Below are 21,160 nucleotides of genomic sequence, written 5' to 3' on the forward strand. Positions count from 1 at the left end.
GTGGGAGTCACTTGGGAAAGGCAGATGAACAATACTGGTATCATTGTTTAAAACTTGAACCTCCTGAGCTGATTAAACCAATATGAAATGAATCCAGAAAGTGACCCTGACTCTCCAAGAGCTCTTAGTCTCAGTTGCGAAAGCTGGAAATTTTTCTATTTATTCTGACCTGTGATTAAATCCTCTCGGTCTTGTTCAGGTTATAAAACTGCATTGAAACTGGTACTACAAGCTCCAATTAGAAGGAATCCTGAATTATTTTCATTTGAAAGCTCTTTGTCTTTTTTTGTCCCATTTTGTGCAACTCTTGAAATCTTGAGTCGAGTAGCCTATAATTCCAAATAAATCACTTCTGGTGAATTGTGGACTTGTATGTTGATCACTTATGGAACCTCATCAGTTCGAAGTTTTAAAACACAGAAATAACATGAAAGTGTTCATTAGGATCCAGCAGAGTTTGCTGTGGAATACTGTGTGCATTTTTGATTCCTGGTTAGGACAAAATAGACTTCAATTTTGCCCCTTTGAAACCTTTGGCTGCTTGGAAAAAATGTGTTCTTGAAAAGAAGGCGGTGTAACTGTTTGTTTTTGCCAAATCTTGATTATTTGAAGCTGGAGACTTATGACAGCAGTCTCTAGCTTAAATTTGTAAATAAGAGCAATAAGTACAAAAAACTGAAAGTCAGGCAGAACCTTCTATATGTCTCCCGTCATTCTAACTGCTGCACTCCATAAAGTAAAGGGGGAGGCAAAAGCGCTTTGTATTTGTTGCTGGATCAGTAATCTAGAGGCACGGAGGTAATGCACTCAGAAACTGCATTCTAATTTTATGCAGACCCAATTAGAATTTGAATTCAAAAATCTGATTTGAAGGTAATGATAACTATCCAACCGTTGTCAAGTGCAATAATATCCTTGAGGGAAAGAAATCTGTCATCCTCAGGCCGTCTGGCCCATATGTGACTCCAGGCATTTAGTGATATGGTTAACTCTGAAATGCCTCAGAAATAGTTGATCAAATCTTTCAATTCTGTCAAATCGTGGAAGAGTTCAAAAATGCACTGAAACCTGCCATTGAACTGGGCATAGAACCAGACCATGTCATGCTCTAGCCGTCACCATTACCATCTCTGGGTACATTCAGTTCCATTAGTAGGACAGACCCAGTAAAGTTAGTGGCACAGTGGCAGATTGTTAGGAATGAGTTGACTCAGGAGTCTTGGATGTTGTCTCTGAACCCATGAAGTCTCCATGGCACCAGGTCAGACATGGGCAGGCGTTCTGCTGTAGTACTGCCCCCTTTCAGCTGGCGAATATGTGTTTCATGTTGAACATCACTTGGAGCAAGCACTTAGCTGCCAAGGGTGTAGACTGTACTTAGAATGGGGACTCACTGAGCATCACCAAGGATGGCTCATCACCAGTACTGCTGTTGGAGCTGGTCAAGTCCTGAATGACATGGCTTCTGAAGTAGGTTTGTGGCAGATGATGAGGGAACCAACAAGAGGGGAAACTTATTTGACTTTGTCATGCTATCAGTGTGTTAAGGGCGTTAAATTTCAAACAAATTTAACAATTCCAGACTAGGTATCCATAAGGCACTGTGGGCCAGCATCAGCAATAGCACTAAACTTCAACATAATCTGCAACACCATGGCTCAGCATAGCTCCCATTTTGTCACATGCCATCCATCTCTGCTATCTCTCCAATCAAATAGGGGATCAGCCTATTGCAATGCAGAGGGTTAAGCAATACCATAATCAACAGATGAGATCACAGGGTCGGCAGTTCTACTTGACGTAGTCATGAATGGTGCTGAGCAATTAATTAAATCACTGGAGGAGGAGGCTCCATAAATATCCCCATCTTCAATGATGAGGCAGCCACACATATCAGTGCAAAAGATAATGCTGAAGCATTTGCAACAGTCTTCAGTTAGGTGTGTTAAGTGGATGATCCACCTCAAACTTTTCTCTGGTGATTCCCAATATCACAAATACTAGCCTTGAGCCAATTCATTTGATTCCATGTGATATCAAGAAACAGCCTGGAGGTTAACGAGGCTTTGGCTGGTAAGTGCCAAGTTATGTTTGTGCCACACAGGGGTGCCAGGTAGTAGCCATTTCCAGGCAGAGAGAATCGTAACCATTGACCATGATATTGAAGAGCAATACCATGGCTGAATTCTTCACTAACAAGATGGTGGCGGTTACCATTGACCAGAAACTGAATTCAACTAACTGTATAAGTACTGTGTGGCAAGAAGAGCAGGCCAGAAGTTCAGAATCTTGCGACGAGTAATTAATCCCTGATTCTCCAAAGCCAGTCCACCATTTACGATGCTCCAACAACACTCAGGCAGCTTGACACAAAGCAGCCTGCTTGATTGGCACTCCCTCAACCACTGACACATAGTAGCTCCAGTGTTTGTCATGCACGTTGGCCTGCAGAAATGCACCAAAATTTTTAGACCACACTTTGCAAAGCCAAAACATTTACCATCGAGAAGAACTTAAGGCGGTAAATCCTTGGGAACACTGCCACCTGCAATTTCCAACCCAAACCAGTCACTGTATTGATTTGGAAGTACATTCTTGCTCCTCCATTGTTGCTGAGTCAAATCTTGGAACTCCCTTTCAAACAGCATTGTGGGTGTACTGACACCATATGGACTGTAGCTTTTCAAGAAGGCAGTTCACATGACCTTTTAAAGTGCTGTTGCGTTTGAGCATGAAATGCTGGCCCTGCCAGAAAAGCCCACATGCCCTGAATGAAGGAAAATAAATGAAAAAGTATTTGACTGCCTTGGATAGAGTCAGAGAAAGGTTATTGGTCTCTGCCATGACTGAGAAACTTCGGCTAGGTGATGAAATTGGAACAGCCAGGAACAGAAAAGGTTAAGGGGATATTAATAGTTTGTCAAACAATATGGTTCACACAGAACAATACAGCACAAAACAGGCCTTTCGGCCCTCGATGTTGCGCTGACCTGTGAACTAATCTAAGCCCATCCCCCTACACTATCCCATCATCATCCATGTGCTTATCCAAGGACTGTTTAAATGCCCCTAGTGTGGCTGAGTTAACTACATTGGCAGGCAGGGCATTCCACGCCCTTACCACTCAGTAAAGAACCGGCCTCTGACATCTGTCTTAAATCTATCGCCCCTCAATTTGTAGCTATGGCCCCTCGTATAAGCTGACGTCATCATCCTCGGAAAAAGATTCTTACTGTCCACCCTATCTAATCCTGTGATCATCTTCCATGTATCTATTAAATCCCCTCTTTGCTTGCTTCTCTCCAATGAGAACAGACCCAAGTCCCTCAGCCTTTCTTTATAAGACCTTCGCTCCAAACCAGGCAACATCCTGGTAAATCTCCTCTGCACCTTCTCTGATGCTTCCACGTGCTCCCCGTAATGAGGCGGCCAGAACTGTACGCAATATTCCAAGTGAGGCCACACTAGCATTTTGTACAGTTGCTGCATGACATCCTGGCTCTGGAACGCAATCCCTGTCCAGTAAGATCTAACACTGTAAGCCTTCTTAACAGCATTATCAAACTGGGTGGCAACTCTCGAGGATCTATGTACATGGACACCAAGATCCCTCTGCACATCCACATTACCAAGAATCTTTCCATTGACCCAGTATTCTGCCTTCTTATTATTCTTCACAAAGTGAACCACCTCACATTTATCCACATTGAACTCCATTTGCCACATTTCAGCCCAATTCTGCAGTTTATCCAAGTCTCCCTGCAACCTGCAACATTCTTCCACACTGTCCACCACTCCACCGACTTTAGTGTCATCTGCAAACTTACTAACCCATCCACCTATGCCTATGTCCAAGTCATTTATAAAAATGACAAACAGCAGTGGTCCCAAAACAGATCCTTGAGGCACACCACTAGTAAGTGGACTCCAGGCGGAATATTTTCTATCAACAACCACTCGTTGCCTTCTTACAGAAAGCCAGTTTCTAGTCCAAACTGCTAAATCTCCCTCGATCTCATGCCTCCGTATTTTCTCCAATAGCCTACCATGTGGAACCTTATCAAAGGCTTTACAGAAGTCCATGTACATCATGTCAACTGCCCTCCCCTCATCCACATGCTTGGTCACCACCTCAAAAAACTCAGTGAGGTTTGTGAGACACGACCTGCCCTTGACGAATCCATGTTGACTATCTCCAATCAAATTGTTGCTTGCTCGATGATTATAAATCCTATCTCTTATAATCCTTTCCAAAACTCTTCCTACAACAGACGTAAGGCTCACTGGTCTATAATTTCCTGGGTCATCTCTACTGCCCTTCTTGAACAAGGGCTCAACGTTTGCAGTCCTCTAGTCCTCAGATACTAAACCTGTAGACAATGAGGACTCAAAGATCAAGGTCAAAGGCTCTGCTATCTCCTCCCTAGTGTCCCAGAGAATCCTCGGAACAATCCCATCTGGCTCATGGGATTTATCTACCTTCACACCTTCTAGAATTGATAACACCACCTCCTTACTAACATTAGTCCTTTCAATTCTAGTAGCCCGTAACTCAGTCTTCTCCTCTACAATATTCTCCTTTTCCTGAGTGAAAACAGATGAGAAATATTCATTTAGCACCTCTCCGATCTCCACAGGGTCCACACAGAACTTCCCACTTTTGTCTTTGACTGGCCCTATTCCTGCCCTAGTCATCCTCTTATTCCTCACGTAGCTATAGAAAGCTTTAGGGTTTTCCTTTATTCTACCTGCTCATGTCCCCTCCCTTGCTCTTCTTAACTCTCTCTTTAAATCCTTCCTAGCTAATCTGTAACTCTTCATCACTTCATCTGAACCATCTCATCTCAACGTCACATAAGCCTCCCTTTTCCACTTAACAAGAGATACAATTGCTTTAGTAAACCCACGGTTACCTTACCTTATCACTTCCTCCCTACACGACAGGGACATATCTATCAAGAACACACAATGTCTGTTCCTTAAGCACAGCTCCACATTTCGATTGTCCCCGTTCTATGCCTTCTTGGACTGCACTACTTGAAACCAGTTCCATCAACTGTCAGCAAAATTGGACATGTTCTTGAAGAGGGCTAATCTGTGATATTTTTAAGAAAATGATGGTGTAGTGGATTAATTTGATCAGATCTTCCACGCTCAAGATGAATAGAATGCCTTCTTCACATGATAAGATGCTGTGAGATAACCAGTGGAGAGCACTTGTCACTGAGGACTTCAATTTGTGGTGACTAATATCTACTCTTACTTTCTGATAGCTGCTTCTTGTTGCTCGGCAGTTATGTCGACCACCATCATGGCCTGCCTTCTGTTTCACAAGCATCAACAGGTAGGGTGTGTCTGTGATTGGTAACTTAATTTGAGTTGTAATGAGTGCTCTAATCGTGAAAATGTCTACTTATTGAATATTTTTAGAAGATTGCTGAAAATTGAGCAATTCTGTTGACAACTGAAATGAACAACGTATATTAGCTATTAACATTTTTAATCCAATCTTTCTCCAGGGCATACTGCTTAGCACATTGGCAAAGGATTTCTGTTGGTTAATGAATGAGGTTCTCGCACGACATTTTGATGTGGGATTTTCAGGGAAGCTGCTAGATATTGTGCTGCATGCCCTTTTCTTGCTGAGAGAATGTGTAATACTGAGGAGCTGTCCGCTGAACAATCTAATTGTGATACCAAAAATAAACAGGAAAGCTGTGGAGAAGCTTAGTTTTTACAGTAATTCTATTCTGCCTGTCTTTATCGGTGAGGCCGTAGCTGGTAAGTGGCAAATCATCTCTGTATTGAGGAAAATAGAAAAAAAGGAAATGCACATTTGTTAAAGAATGGAGTATATTTTTGGGTGAGAACCTCCATTCCATGACAAGTGGTTGTACTCCTTTAACATTACTTCTGTCACTCTGGTGCTCATCATTGTGTTGTGCAACTCCAGTATTTATTTCTGCTCTGTTTTCTCCATTTATTCTACTCTGAGTCTGTGTGCAAATGATCAGATAAGAAAAATGCCCATAGATGTATCATTTTAAAGTTCAGTAACAACTTTGTCCTCTTCAGCTGTATTTATTACTTGCTGTTAGATAATGTTGCTGATTGTGTATTGTGTTGGTATGAGGAGTTTCTATCAAGGAAAGGAGTAAAACTTGATGCTGTCCATGCTTCAGAACAGCAAACAATTCCCACCTGTCTGATTACAGAGGTGGTGTGATGGCACTCAAGAAGGCCCAAGTGTGCGCGACAGTAATGAGCATATGCGGTGTATTACTGTGGGCTGTTCCCATTTTAAAACTATTATCTCTTCTCTTTCAGCCTGCGCTTTAAATTCAATTTTAAGGGAAGTGGCTAAAAACATGGTGGACTGGGACTCCAATGCAGAGGTTGCAATCAGCCAAGAGGAACTTATCTGTAAAACTGTTCAGCTGTGTCACTTACTGACCACTGAGACACTGCTTCTACCAGTAAGAACAGTACCAGTTTCTATTCAAACATTAAAACAGAAGATGTTGCTAAGGAATGGAGTGGTTTTAAGTTAGGGAATTGAAAAGAGTCAACCATATTGAATTGAATGGTTTATTGTCGCTTGCATTTTAGAGTATTAAATACAGCAAAAGGTTTCAAATGTTGCCATAGTCTGGTGCCATTTTGAATAGTCCAGGATAATAAGAGTAAAAAGATTGCACTGAAAACGAATCTATCTTCATTTTGTTGCCTCCACCATGAGTCTTGAGCTGGCTCATCAGTGACCCTTGTATACATACACACGCACACGTGCACGCATACACGCACATCCACCCACTGACTACTAATCCCACCCCCCCCCCCCAAATAAAATCTACCTCGCCATCGTCTGCACCGGACCCACTAATTGGAGCAGTCACCACTCTTAGTTGCAACTGGATCCACCTCGCCGTTGCTGAGTTCCATGCTGAACCCAGAGTCACCCTGCAAATGAATACAATTGAAAGTAGCCAGCATAAATTTTTTAATGGACATTTGTGTCTGACAAAGCTGAGCAAGCAGTGATGTGATTGAAACAATGGACACGATGAATGTAATGCTCTGTCCAGATACTTTAAGAAAAAAGACCACACAATTGGTGGCCATGCTTTGAGAAGTTTTGGTGTTAAATTCGAAAATGATGTTTGTGCACCTCTACATAGCTTAATTCTTTGTGCCCCCCACCCCCAAGCCTCTATTATTTGACTCAGTTTTTAGGCACCCCTTATAATACCTCATTGGCTGAGCATTCATTTCTTATTTGTTACATAAAGCAACTTGGTACATTTTTCAGTTTGAATTTATGCAGTACATTAAATCATTGAGTCTATAGAGTGGTCTTATTCAGCATCGTCGTCTTTTCCTGTGCCTGAAAGATTTCTGTTAAAAACAACATTTATTTTCAGTTGATTCCTCATTTTCCACCACAACAATCTGTACTTTACTTGAATCTCCTGCAGCCCTGCCGATCAGTGTACCAGTTTTCACAGGAAGCAGTGGACAAGCTGATGTATTGTGAGATTCTTATCATGGAGGAGGTACGATCATTTTTCTGGTGGTTCTGATAAGTGGGTGGTTTGTGGGAGTTATTGTTTTGTTTCAGTCATCATTGGAAATATGGATTCTACGGTTGTAAACAGCAATGTGAAAGGGTATTCCTGAGATTATCCAGATCGTAAACCCAGAGCAATTAGATTGACAAAATGATTCACAAAACATTTGGGATCTTGACCTTTATCGACAGAGTTGTAGAGTAATGAGTATATTCAGAACATGAGTTTGACCTCAAGATTGTTGTGCCCAGTTCTGGGCACCACATTTCATGAAGTATGTGGCAGCATGTGCCACTTATGCAGGATGTTTCTTGAGAATGGTTGTAGAGATGAAGAACTTGCTTCAAGGAAAGAAGATTGAGTGGAGATTTTGTCAAGTTGTTGGGAGTCATGAGCCTTCTGGACAGAAGAGATAAGTTGACAATGTTCTTTCTGGTTCAGGGATGGAAAGGTGAGTGTTCTCAACACATTTCAGTAAAACATTTTGATACAGTTTGGTTAGAATCTGCGATGCACTATTTTTAAGTACAGTGGAGGCAAAGTTATATAACAGTTCAAAAAAGAATCGGATAATTATCTGCGAAGAGAAGTAATTGTAGGGTGGTGAGCAAGTATGACTAGTTGAGTTGTTCTTGCAGAGTTCCACCACAGATATGATGGACCAAACAGCTTCTTCCTGTGCTCTAACAGTTAAATGATCCCACAGTTTCTGTGCAGATTTTTTTTTAAAAAATTGTGACGTTTGAAATCAAAACAGAAATTGTGGAGAAACTCAGTTTCTCTGAACAAGGGTCCACACGTGTTGCCAGGCCTGCTGAGTTTCTCCAGCAACTACTGCTTTTGTTTCAGACTTCCAGCATCTGCAATTCTTTGTACTTTTTTTTGTTTTGTATGTGAACTGCTTTGAATGTTCGCGAGAAATGATGGTCTGTCATCTTCTACTTCAGAGATTGGGAATGTGGACTCTTATCATTGAGAGATTGACTGAATCTAAATCCAGATCTGAATTAGTTTAAGATCAATACTTGTAGCGAAAATTGTAGCGTTCATTGACACAGTCTGATTTTCATAGTGAAATACATTTTTAGACCTCTTGTGTTTCATTAATCATATACAGTGTGGTCACTGTCCTTTGCCTTATTCTACGCATCCAATCCTCTGAAACACCTAATCAGTGATGTGCACTCCTTTGGACAGCTGCAGATTCTCATGATCCAATGGTGTCTAAGAGACATTGTAATCTCGAACCTTGGGATCTTTCTGTGCATCCTTTTAATTTGCATTCCAAACTTACTGGCTATACTCCTTTGGACATGTTCCATACTTGCTCATCTCTAAGGACTGTTTGAATCTTGTTGCCCCTTGTATTCCTTTGCTATATGTATCAAACTCTGTCACTCCTCATATTTTCCAAGTTTCCAAATTATAGATTAAAAAAAACTCAAGACAGTTGACTTTTACTAATTGCTATAAAACACATCATATGAATTTCTACGACAAAGTTACTTATATGTAAAGCTTTACAGCTATGTCTACTGTTAGATTGTTTGCAACTCGTTAGTTAGAGTGCTAACAGTAGACGTAGCTGTACTAACTTTATAATACAACAATCTATTTCGTACAGGACGTGTCAGACATCTTTTTACAGATAAGGAAAGCACTTCCTGAGACGAAGTAACTTTCACAACTATGTTTGAATGTCTTCCCCTAATGCTTCTACAAAACATTTGGGTTATATATGTGCATCCATAATTACATTGAAATCAATCTGTGTGATTATCGTCATAGAATCATCATAGAATCCCAGTAGTGTGGAATCAGGACCTTCGCCCAACAAGTCCACACCAACCCACAGAGCATCCCACCCACAGCAATACCCCTATAACCCACCTAATCTACACATCCCTGATGACTATGGGCATTTTAGCAAGGCCAATCTGCCTAGCCTGCACATTTTGGACTGTCGGAGGAAACCCACGCAGAAAATCCACAGGGAGAATGTGCAAACTCCACACAAAATTCTCCAAGGGTGGAACCAAACCTGGGTCCCTGGCACCGTGAGCCAGCAGTGCTAACCACTGAGTCACCGTGCCGCTCTAAAGATTACCTGAAGGATCTTTAATGAGAACCTATTAATATTTTGAATAACTTCATAGAAACAATTGATAACTCAAATCAGCATTAACTGTATGATATGTTAGGCTGACTGTCTCATGGATTGAGGTTTACACCCCTTGTTCCAACTGACGCTGTTCACCAAATGGGACACTATCCTTTTATTAATGAAGCTGGAATCATCACTTGTCATAATTTAACTTGTGTCTGCCCGTTAACATCATCTTATTGAATTGTCTCTGGCTGTTTGCTTCCCGTTCATCTTGGAGTAACTGTGTCCAAAGGTACCGATGTCTTTCACTTAAATGTTGGAGCAGGTGTTTCTGTCTTGTCGGCCATTTTGTGCCATTCAAAAAGAGCAAAGAACCAAGAAAATTAGAGCACAGGAACAGGCCCTTCGGCCCTCCAAGTCTGCGCCGATCCAGATCCTCCATCTAAATTTGGGGGCTATTTTCCAAGGATCTGTATCCTTCTGCTCTCTGCCCATTCATGTATCTGTCTAGATACATTTTAAATGACGCAATCGTGCCTGCCTCTTCCACCTCCGCTGGCAACACGTTCCAGGCACCCACCACCCTCTGCATAAAGAACTTTCCACGCATATCTCCCTGAAACTTTTCCCCTCTCACCTTGAAATCTTGACCCCAGTAATTGACCCCCCCCCCCTCACATTGGGGGAGAAAAAGCTTCTTGCTATCCACCCTGTCTATATCCCTCATGATTTTGTACACCTTAATCAGGTCCTGCCCTCAACCTCCATCTTTCTAATGTAAATAATTTTAATTGACTCAATCTGTCTTCATAGCTAGCGCCTTCCATACCAGGCAACATCCTGGTGAACCTCCTCTGCATCCCCTCAAAAGCATCGACATCCTTTTGGTAATGTAGTGACCAGAACTGTACACAGTATTTCAGATGTGGTTGAACCAAAGTCTGATTCAACCGTAACATGACCTGCCAACTCTTGTACTCAATACCCCATCCGATGAATGAAAGCATGCTATCTGCCGTCTTGACCACTGTATCAAGCTGCGTTACCTCCTTCAGGGTACAATGGATCTCAACACACAGACCTCTCTGCATATCAATTTTCCCCAGGGCTTTTCCATTTACCATATAGTTCGCTCTTAAATAGGATCTTCCAAATGCATGACCTCTCGTTTGCCTGGATTGAACTCCATCTGCCATTTCTCCGCTCAGCAATCTATACATATTCTCCTGTATTCTCCAACAGTCCACTTCTTCAATATCTGCTACTCCACCAATCTCAGTGTCATCTGCAAACTTGCTACTCAGACCATTTATACCTTCCTCCAGATGGTTTATGTATATCACAAACAACAGTGTTTCCAACACAGATCCCTATGGAGCACCACTGGTCGCAGTTCTCCATTTTGAGAAACTCCCTTCCAATACAACCTTCTGTCTCCTGTTTCTCAGCCAGTTCTCTATCCATCTAGCTCGTACACCCTGGACCCCATGCGACTTCACTTTCTCCATCAGACTACCATGAGGAACCTTATCAAACGCCTTACTGAAGTCCATGTATATGACATCCACAGCCCTTCCCTCATCTATCAACTTTGTCACTTCCTCGACGAATTCTATCAAGTTGGTAAGACATGGCCTTCCCTGCACAAAACCATGCTGCCTAGCACTAATAAGCCCATTTTCTTCCACATGTAAATAGATCCTATCCGTCAGTAGCTTTGTCACCACTGACATCTGGCTCACCGGTCTATAATTACCTGGGTTATCCTTGCTAACCTTGTTAAACAAGGGGACAACATTAGCAATTCTCTCATCCTCCAGGATCTCACCCGTGCTCAAGGATGCTGTAAAGATATCTGTTAAGGCCCCAGCTATTTCCTGTCTCACTTCCCTCAGTGACCTGGGTTAGATCCCATCCGGATATTTCTGGGGCCTTACAGAATACCCAGTACTTCCCCCACCCCCCCCAATGTCCTGGTCCTCAGTGAATACCAATGCAATACCACTCATTTTCTTTGACTCCTGGCATAACTTCCTTCCTTAGTCCTTGAGTGGGCCAATCCTTTCTCTAGCTACCCTCTTGCTCCTTCTGTATGAATATAAGGCTTTGGGATTTTCCTTAACCCTGTTTGCTAAAGATATTACATGACCCCTTTTCGTGCCCTTAATTCATTTCACATTGGTCCTACTTTGCTGATATACTTCCAAAGCTCTGTCTGTTTTCAGTCGCCCAAACCTTATCTATGCTTCCTTTTTCCTCTTTGCTAGTCTCCTCACAATTTCACCTGTCATCCATGGTTCCCTAATCTTGCCCTTTCTATCCCTCATTTTCACAGGGATATGTCTGTTCTGCACTCTAATTAACCTCTCTTTAAAGGCCTCCCACAGATCAAATATGGATTTACCCTCAAACAGCTGCTCCCAATCCACATTTCCCAGCTCCTGCCGAATTTTGCTTGAGTTGGCCTTCCCCCAATTTAGCGCTCTTCCTTTCGGACCACTCTCGACTTTGTCCATCAGTATTATCGAACTTACGGAATTGTGATCACTATTCCCAAAGTAATCCCCTCTTGAAATTTCAACCACCTGGCTGGGCTCTTTCCCCAACACCAGGTCCAGTATGGCCCCTTCCCGAGTTGGACTATTTACATTACTGCTGTAGAAAACCCTCCTGGATGCTCCTTACAAATTCTGCTCCTCTGAACCCCTAATACGAAGTGAATCCAAGTAAATGTTGGGAAAATTAAAATCTCCCGTTGCCAACACCCTGTTGCTCCTACATCTTTCCATAACCTGTCTATATATTTGTATCTCTATCTCGTGCTATCTGTTGGGAGGCCTGTAATACAGCCCCAACATTGTTACCACACCCTTCTTATTTCTGAGCTCTGCCCGTATTGCCTCACTGCTCGAGTCGTCCGTAGTGCCCTCCTTCAGCGCAACTATGATATCCTGTTTAATCAGTAATGCAACTTATCCACCTATTTTACCTCCCTCTCTTTCCCACCTGAAGCATCTATATCCTGGGATATTTAGTTGCCAATCTTGCCCTTCCCTCAACCAAGTCTCAGTAAAAGCAGTAACATCATACTCCCAGGTGCTAATCCAAGCCCTAATGAGTACAGAAGTGTTCGAGGAAAATTGTTAGTTTGTATTCTTGTGCACAGGATCAGTTGGTTGAAATGACACTCTACAGCCTATTGAGGACAAACGAGTGAAGGTAATTTGTCACTCGTAAAGTAGCCAGTAGTCCAAATTTAAAGACCATAATTGTGACAGTTGCCAGTGACGTCCATCAGGAACTCATTGGTTAGGTTGTGAAACTGTTGGGATAAACAGCACAGAAACATTTATGTGGAAGCTTGGTAAGCATGTCGGAGAATAAGGAGTATGAGGTGGGAGAGAGAGTGTTGTAGAGCATTAATCCTGGCATGAAGCAGCTGGTTTGTATGACTTTTTTCTGCAAATTCCACTTTGCCTTGCTTAATACTACATGGACTCATCTGATGGTGAATGAATGGAATGAACAGTGTGGAATGTGTATTGACCTCTGGATGTCAGGTTTTAAGAGGGTGAAGAACATAGACAATTGTGATTGTAGGAAGTTGAAGTGTCATGTTGGCTAAAGGATGATGCTTGACAATCATCTCCGAAAAAGACTCAATCTGGACTCATACATAAATGACTCTTCAGATCGTGCACCAGGGAAGTTGTTGAAACAGGCTGTAGCAGTTTAGATGCTGATCCATTGTTTATTCACCAGCCAGCTGCAACATTTTAAGAAGTAATGTCTCTGGGTAGGGCAAAATATTGGCAGATGGTGCTCAATATAGGTGTGAAATTGTCTATTTCGGCAGAATGTATCGTCAAGAACAACACTATTTAAATTGAAAGAAATCGCAGAACTTTATGAAGTAGAGGGATCTGGACGTCTGGTACACCAATCACATTAAAATACTATGTAGGGAAGGCGAGTGATTTGGAAGGTGTGCGAAATGTCCTTGTTTTTTGCAAGGAGAATGGGAATATCAAAGCAGGGAAGTTGAACCAAAATTGTGCAGTGCATTGGTCAGAGCATATCTGAAGTGCTGTGTACAAATTTTGTCTCCTTACTTGAAGAAAGATATAATTGCTTCAGGATCAATTGAGTGAAGGTTCACTTGACTCTTTGCAGTGATGAAAGACACAACAGGCTTGGCTTCAGTCAGTTGGGGTTTAGAATGATGAAGGTAATCATTTTGAAATATGTAGCATTTCAAGGAGACGAGGTAGGCTGGATACCTGGTGAAGTTCCCTCTTTTAGGGAGGCAAAAACTAGGATGGATTACAGACATTCCATTTGAGAGATGAGAATATTTTTCATTCGCAACTGTTCATGTTTGAAATTTTCTTGTTTGGAAGGCCGTGGAAGCTGAGTATTTAGAGGTATGCGACATGAAGTTGGACAGATTTCTGATTGCGTTGAGAGTCAAGGGAACTTCTGGGTGCAGACAGGAAAGTGAAGATGGGATCAAAAACAAAGTAGTCATAGTCATGTTGAATGGTGGTGCAGACTCAAAGCACCAGATAGCTTTAGTTCTTATGCAATTGTCCTGAAATTTCTTTTTTTCTCTTTGTTTGTAGAATGAGAACAAACAGCCAGCATGTGACACGTGGCAGAAACAGTTTGGCAAGGAGCTAACATGGAAGGTGATGGATGATTTTGATGACTCTGAGAGTGATGCTGATGAAACAGTCTGGAAGTGCTATTTTAAGGTATAACACTCATTTACAGTAACAATGTTCTTTATTTTTTTTCTGCCATGAAGGTCTTCAACAATGTACCTAACACTCAATGTTGAAACTGCAAATTTCATTGCAGAATGTCTGATAGAACACAGATTTTTTTTGGCTGAGAGTTGGATATAATGGTGGACGGCCACTGGAAGCCAAAATGGCACAATGATGTGAATCTTTTGAGAGGTTGATTGATTGCACGAGAGCAGGCTTGAGTTAGTATTTCTGATTAAAAGCGCAGTAGCAAGCTATGTAAACATTCATGGGAGTATGTCTTTGCATTTTGGCTGGTTGCACACGATGAGACAGCAATAAATCCAAGAGTCGAACAAGAATTGTATCTTTGGTCTTGTTTCGTCTTTTGTTGAATGCGCTTTGCCAGCAGTTGCCTAATGTGTTGTTATCTTATTTTCAGCTTGGCCAAACCCAGGAAAGCCACACATTTTACCTTTTTCTCTGTAGTTTGTTGCAGCCTGTATTGAAAGCATATGAGGCAGCAGCAGGTTTGCTCCACAAATTGGACTTTCCAATTGAAGGTACTGTTTGTGTGTATTGAACTATTTTCGAATGGTCAAATAATTAATAAGATCAGGGTTTTGATTTATAGAATGCTGTCCTTTGGCTCACGTCCATCTGTCAGGAAATGATAGAGTTGAGCAAACTCCATCCATTTTCTTCTGACTGATCATAATTTTGGAATGTCACTAATGATTTTGTGTGTCATGGGTCGAAGTGGAAAGCTCAAGGAATGCCACCTTTGAAACTGAGACATGATGAAGTTGGAATCTGTGCAGAAGTGAATGAGCAAAATAATCACCTCAGTGTTGTACTCTTCAGGGTAAATCTGAATGTGAAGGTTAGGTGCCTAGTGCACCTCAATAAGTAAATTCCAGTAGCCCTTTTATTTGGCTTACCTATGTTTAACAAGAATTTTATAAGAAGCATTATGTGCAGCTCTTCATTCTCTAACTGCTGTGAATTAAGATATGTAGAAGGAGAACATAGCCCTTTTGACAGGATTTCATGCTTCTCTTGTGCTATTTCTTTCAGAGTCACAGTGTGTGCTGAGGATGTTTCAGCTTTTGCATGCACAAGTAGAAGAACAGCATGGTGAGTCAGTCAACATGACAGAATGATTTGAATCAACAACTTGCTCATGTACCACCCCATATGCACAGGAAGGAATGACTACAGCTGCAGTGTTCATAGCATACTGTTTATGAGAAAAAAATGGTGTTGCTGTTTTAAATTTGTTTGGCAGTGAGAGTTTCCTTTGGCTGATTTCAACTGTTGTTTGAGATGTGGCTTTTATCCACTAAGCAAAACTGCAAGATGTTGGGTTCACTTCAACGTCATCTGTAAGACCTAACTCAATTACTGAGCCTCGTAATTTTTTAGTAATTTTTAGTGCAAAAATATACTTTATTCATAAAACAATTATCTGTAAGTACATGCAAAGGATTGTCAATCTGTTCCATATAATCTTTGTGGGTGAAAAAGAGGCACAAATGACAGACAGAAATTTGACATCCCACAGAGCAACTGTCCAATTGCAAAAAAATGGCATTTTTAAACCCATACGGGGAAAATATTTATATTCAGTTTGTGGCAACGATGGGGACTGAGAACTGAACGAATCCCTGCTGTTCTTTGGCAGACCAAAGATTATCTTTATGTAGTCAATGGTCCTTCAGGCCCAGTTATGTTTCTGCCTGTGTCCTGGGTAACAGCTCATGGAGCACAGAGTTGTGTATCAGAGAGCTGTTAGGGACCATCCTCGGCCAGTAGCTCTATCTCTCTTCAGATCTTTTTGATAAAGACACATTGCAGAAGGAGGTGTATGATAGTGTCTTTCCACACTGGAGCCACTTCAAGGGCAGCATGGAGAGAGTCCCGATGGACTTGAAGGATCTCACAGGCAGTGCCTTTCTTGCTATGAGCCAAGCCACATCTTGGTGCTTGCTGGAAAGCCTTGGCGATGAGGCAGTCTGCCTAGTTATGTCCACAGTCTTGCTCAGGGAACCACCTAACAGGATCTTTTTCCCACAGGGTCTTGAGGACACGACACACTACATGCTGACCACTGCCAGATCCTTGGCAGATTTTTATATTGGGGCCAGTGATATGAAATGGTTCAATTAGTTGGCGTATTCTATGGCACTGAGGCCAGACCCATCCTGAGCAACAATGGGGACAGGTAGAACCTTAGAACAAAATGTCACTCGGTGCTCGCATACCAAAGGTTAACACACAGCTTGATGTAGCCACACACAGTGGCCATCAGGATGAGGGTGATATTGGATATGTATCCAACCAACAACCCCATCCCTACCCTCAGAACTTGATAAATGTTTTCCATGCAGACAAAATCCATCTTTACCTCCAAAGCATGTAGAAAATGGCTCAGGTGACTAGCTGAGGCTCAGGCCTGCAGAATGGGCCAAACTTCCACCTTGTACAACAACAAGGAGAGTACCTCACACCTGATGATGAGGCTTTCACCTAAAATAGAGAGGGAGTGGTGTTTTCATCTGCCTAGTTTTTGCCTCACCTTGGCAATGTGCACTTCCCAGGTTTTAGTGCAAGCCACATAACCATCCACTTTTAGTAGATTGATCCAATCGCAGAATTTGGAGAGCCTGCCCCACATGTGCGTGTACAATATCCCGTCAAAGGCCTTCTCGTGGTCCCTGCTGATGAGGCAGGTGTGCACCACCTTGTTCTGCACGTAGGTGATCGGATCCCTGAGGAGTGCGAGGCTCTCAGAGATCCCCCTGCCCAGTGCAGCACAAGTTTGTTTGGGATAAATCACTGATCCTAGAGCAGACCTGGTCTGGTTGGAAATGATCTTACACAGGATTTTGTCACCTGCATTCAGCAATGAAATTGATTGCCAATTTCTAATTTCCTTCCTCTTCCCCCTTCTGCTTTTAGATCAGGGTTATAGATTTGCATATGCTACCTACCAGAAGCATACTGTTGTACACCTCCAGCAGGTCCAGGCCAATCAAATCCCACCAAGGTGACTGCACGTCAGCTGGCAAGCAGTCGTTTCTGGGAGTTTATTCTTTTCAAAGAACTTGAGGGTCTTGGTCAGCTCATTCAGACATAATGGCTAGTCCAGCCTCTTCCACATTACATAGTAATAGAGGACAGCAAAGACTGGGAGGCCACACTGTCTTGGGCTTCATGTCATACATTCTGACATAAAAAGATTTGCTGATTCTCAGAACGTCAGACTGAGATGACTTAACCAAGCCATCTTCTTCTTTAAGGCTTCTAATTGCATAACTCTCCCTGTGCGCCCTCTGGAAAAAGAAACAGTGTTTGCATCCCGCTCCACAGTGCAGATCCTGGACCAGAAGATTATCTTCAAGGCCTCTGAGGCAAAGAATGAGGCTTGCTGACTGTTCACTTCCTGGAGATCCCCATCAAACCCCATTGTCTAAGCTCTGCCTGCTTTTCGGGAGTTTTGACAGTTTTCCCCGTATATCTGTCCCCTTCTGAATACTTTTGAAGATAAAGAATCTCTTGCAGTTCCCATTGACTCTGTCCCACCAGTCTGCTGGAGAGTCAAAGAGGGGCTTCACTATTCTCCAACCTATACAATCCCTTTTGAGTTCCTCTGTATTTTCTGGGGTCAATAGCTTAATGTTCAGCTTCCACATTTCATTGCAGGTCTTCCTTTCGGTGACAGTCAGCCAACAGGAGGCAGTGGTCAGTGAAGAATACCACTTTGACATTGGTGGATCTGACCGAAAACATATGGGATACCAACAGGAAATCTATCCTGGATTAGATAGGGCTGTCCATGCTGCAATCATCTGCAGGGGTGCTTAAGATGTGATGCAGCTTGGTGACTTCAACTGTTTCCATCAGGAAGCTGGATGTGGCTCCCAGTTGCTGTCAACCCCTCCGAATCGTCCGTCCACATCTAGTGATGCACTTGAAATCTCTGGCCAGAATGTTGCCAGCAGCAGTTCTTAATGGCTGCAGTTTGGGTTTCACTGGACTGCTCACAATGTCCGGTGCTGCCTGGTTGGGTGGTACTCCTCTCCTCTTTCCCTCTGGTATGGTGCCTCTTGTTTTTGTTGGTGGGCATTCATCCGCATGACTTCATCAGAGAAGCTGCTGCTGTGTCCATCATATACCTGTCTCTTTCCATTATGCAGTGACCCCATGGGGGCCTGTCATATTTTCCTTGTCCAGTTTTTTCTGACCAGTATCCACAACCCACCACCTTAATTTACTCCTCCGTTGACTTTGTTCATTCAGGTGGATGATGGATCAGTTGTTTGCTTCCACATTGACCATCACAATCCATCAATGATCTTGAGATCTTCTAATTATGAAAATTCTCAGCTCAGACTTAACCTGGGAGAACCATCTTCTGGATCATTTTGTCTCACTTGCCAGTCTACAACACCGAGTCAAAGTCGATTGTGAATCTATGTGTGCATCTTAAACGTGAGACATTTGAAGAGAAAGGAGGTGTACGTTCATCAACCTGACTGTGTTCCTGACACCCTTGCGTGGGATACAGGCATTTGCAGTGTTCATAGCTCTGTTTGGCTGTGTGCTGCATTGGCATGAGGCTGAAGCCAACATGAAGTTCCACCACTAGCAGCTCAGCTTGAGCAACAATCCTCCAACATCCATACACAATCCAGCAATGATCTCAAAACCTCCTGATGACTTGCAACTCTTAGATTTGGTCTGAGCCAAAGGGCTGGATTCAGGCAGTTCATGATTGAATGCCAGCTCCTGATGACTGGCTTACCTAATATGTATCCTGATATGATATATATTCCACATCAAACAGATGTTCACCTGCACATCTGCTAATGTTGTACATGGTATTCGCTGTTCCCGTTGTGGCCTCCTCTACATCGGGGAAACCAAGCAAAGGCTTGGGGGCCGCTTTGTGGAACACCTACGCTTGATTTGCACCAACAGTTGCACTTCCCAGTCGCAAACCATTTCAACTCCCCCTCCCACTCCTTGGGCGACATGCCAATCCTGGATCTCCTGCAGTGCCACAGTGATGCCACCCGAAGGTTGCAGGAACAGCATCTCGTATTTCGCTTGGGAAATCTGCAGCCCAATGGTATCAGTGTGGACTTTGTAAGCTTAAAAGTCTCCCCTTCCCCCGACCACATCCCAAAACCAGCCAGCTCGTACCTGCCTCCCTAACCTGTCCTCCCACCAATCCACTTCTCCGACTCATGCCCCGCCCTCATCTCCTACCTACTAGCCTCATCCTGCCTCCTTGACCTGTTCGTTCTCCTGGACCGACCTATCCCTTCCGTAACTCCCCAACTACATTCACCTTTACAGACTCTTAACCCCTCGCATCTTTGACCTGTCTGTCTCCTCTCAACTTATCTTCTCCTTTATCCAACTTCTGTCCAGCATTGGCAGCTCTCACAATGTCTGACGTGTATCTCTTTGTTTGATTTTGTTTACTGAAGTCTTTCTTTTGTTTTCAGTCCTATTTTCTGAACTCAAAAATAATCCACATTCATTACCCTTGCTCTCCACAACTGCTTGAGCATGACAAGAGTTCTCCTTAACTCTTAATTGGCTTGCCAATGCATGATCTGTGCATGATCAGTCTTCGATTAATTAAACAGTAAAAACCTGATTGGTTGCTTTAAAAGTGATGGCCATCTTATTAACATGACTTAGCTCTGTCACCTAGTTTTATTTCTTTATTGTCATATGTATTTTGTCACAAAATACAGTGACAAGTGTTATGTAGTGTTGGCACTCTCCAGTACTGTCTTAAAGCACACATGCTTATAAGATGATAAAATGTGAGGCTGGATGAACACAGCAGGCCAAGCAGCATCTCAGGAGCACAAAAGCTGACGTTTCGGGCCTAGACCCTTCATCAGAGAGGGGGATGGGGGGAGGGAACTGGAATAAATAGGGAGAGAGGGGGAGGCGGACCGAAGATGGAGAGTAAAGAAGATAGGTGGAGAGAGTGTAGGTGGGGAGGTAGGGAGGGGATAGGTCAGTCCAGGGAAGACGGACAGGTCAAGGAGGTGGGATGAGGTTAGTAGGTAGCGGGGGGTGCGGCTTGGGGTGGGAGGAAGGGATGGGTGAGAGGAAGAACCGGTTAGGGAGGCAGAGACAGGTTGGACTGGTTTTGGGATGCAGTGGGTGGGGGGGAAGAGCTGGGCTGGTTCCACCCCAACCTTCAGTTCACCTGGGCCATCTCCAGCACATCCCTCACCTTCCTGGACCTCTCAGTCTCCATCTCAGGCAACCAGCTTGTAACTGATGTCCACTTCAAGCCCACCGACTCCCACAGCTACCTAGAATACACCTCCTCCCACCCACCCTCCTGCAAAAATTCCATCCCCTATTCCCAATTCCTCCGCCTCCGCCGCATCTGCTCCCACGACAAGACATTCCACTCCCGCACATCCCAGATGTCCAAGTTCTTTAAGGACCGCAACTTTCCCCCCACGGTGATCGAGAACGCCCTTGACCGCGTCTCCCGCATTTCCCACGACACATCCCTCACACCCCGCCCCCGCCACAACCGCCCCAAGAGGATCCCCCTCGTTCTCACACACCACCCTACCAACCTCCGGATACAACGCATTATCCTCCGACACTTCCGCCATTTACAATCCGACCCCACCACCCAAGACATTTTTCCATCCCCTCCCCTGTCTGCTTTCCGGAGAGACCACTCTCTC

The 21,160-nt window shown here is 43.3% G+C and overlaps 1 protein-coding gene across 2 annotated transcripts in view; it reads left to right on the plus strand.

Annotated features, from left to right (window-relative positions):
• The window catches only part of LOC125448080 (glycerol-3-phosphate acyltransferase 1, mitochondrial-like), a 66,040-nt gene that overhangs the window by 28,176 nt on the left and 16,704 nt on the right, over positions 1–21,160 (plus strand). The window contains exons 14-20 of one of the 2 annotated variants that reach the window (XM_059641120.1): positions 5,274–5,344; positions 5,520–5,781; positions 6,328–6,476; positions 7,476–7,553; positions 14,298–14,429; positions 14,866–14,986; positions 15,501–15,560. In XM_059641120.1, coding sequence (XP_059497103.1) covers positions 5,274–5,344; positions 5,520–5,781; positions 6,328–6,476; positions 7,476–7,553; positions 14,298–14,429; positions 14,866–14,986; positions 15,501–15,560 — 873 coding nt within the window. The remainder of the gene's footprint in view (positions 1–5,273; positions 5,345–5,519; positions 5,782–6,327; positions 6,477–7,475; positions 7,554–14,297; positions 14,430–14,865; positions 14,987–15,500; positions 15,561–21,160) is intronic. The other variant, XM_059641121.1, reaches the window with a different exon arrangement.

This window comes from Stegostoma tigrinum, chromosome 40, assembly GCF_030684315.1.
Source record: "Stegostoma tigrinum isolate sSteTig4 chromosome 40, sSteTig4.hap1, whole genome shotgun sequence".
Classification (NCBI taxonomy): domain Eukaryota; kingdom Metazoa; phylum Chordata; class Chondrichthyes; order Orectolobiformes; family Stegostomatidae; genus Stegostoma; species Stegostoma tigrinum.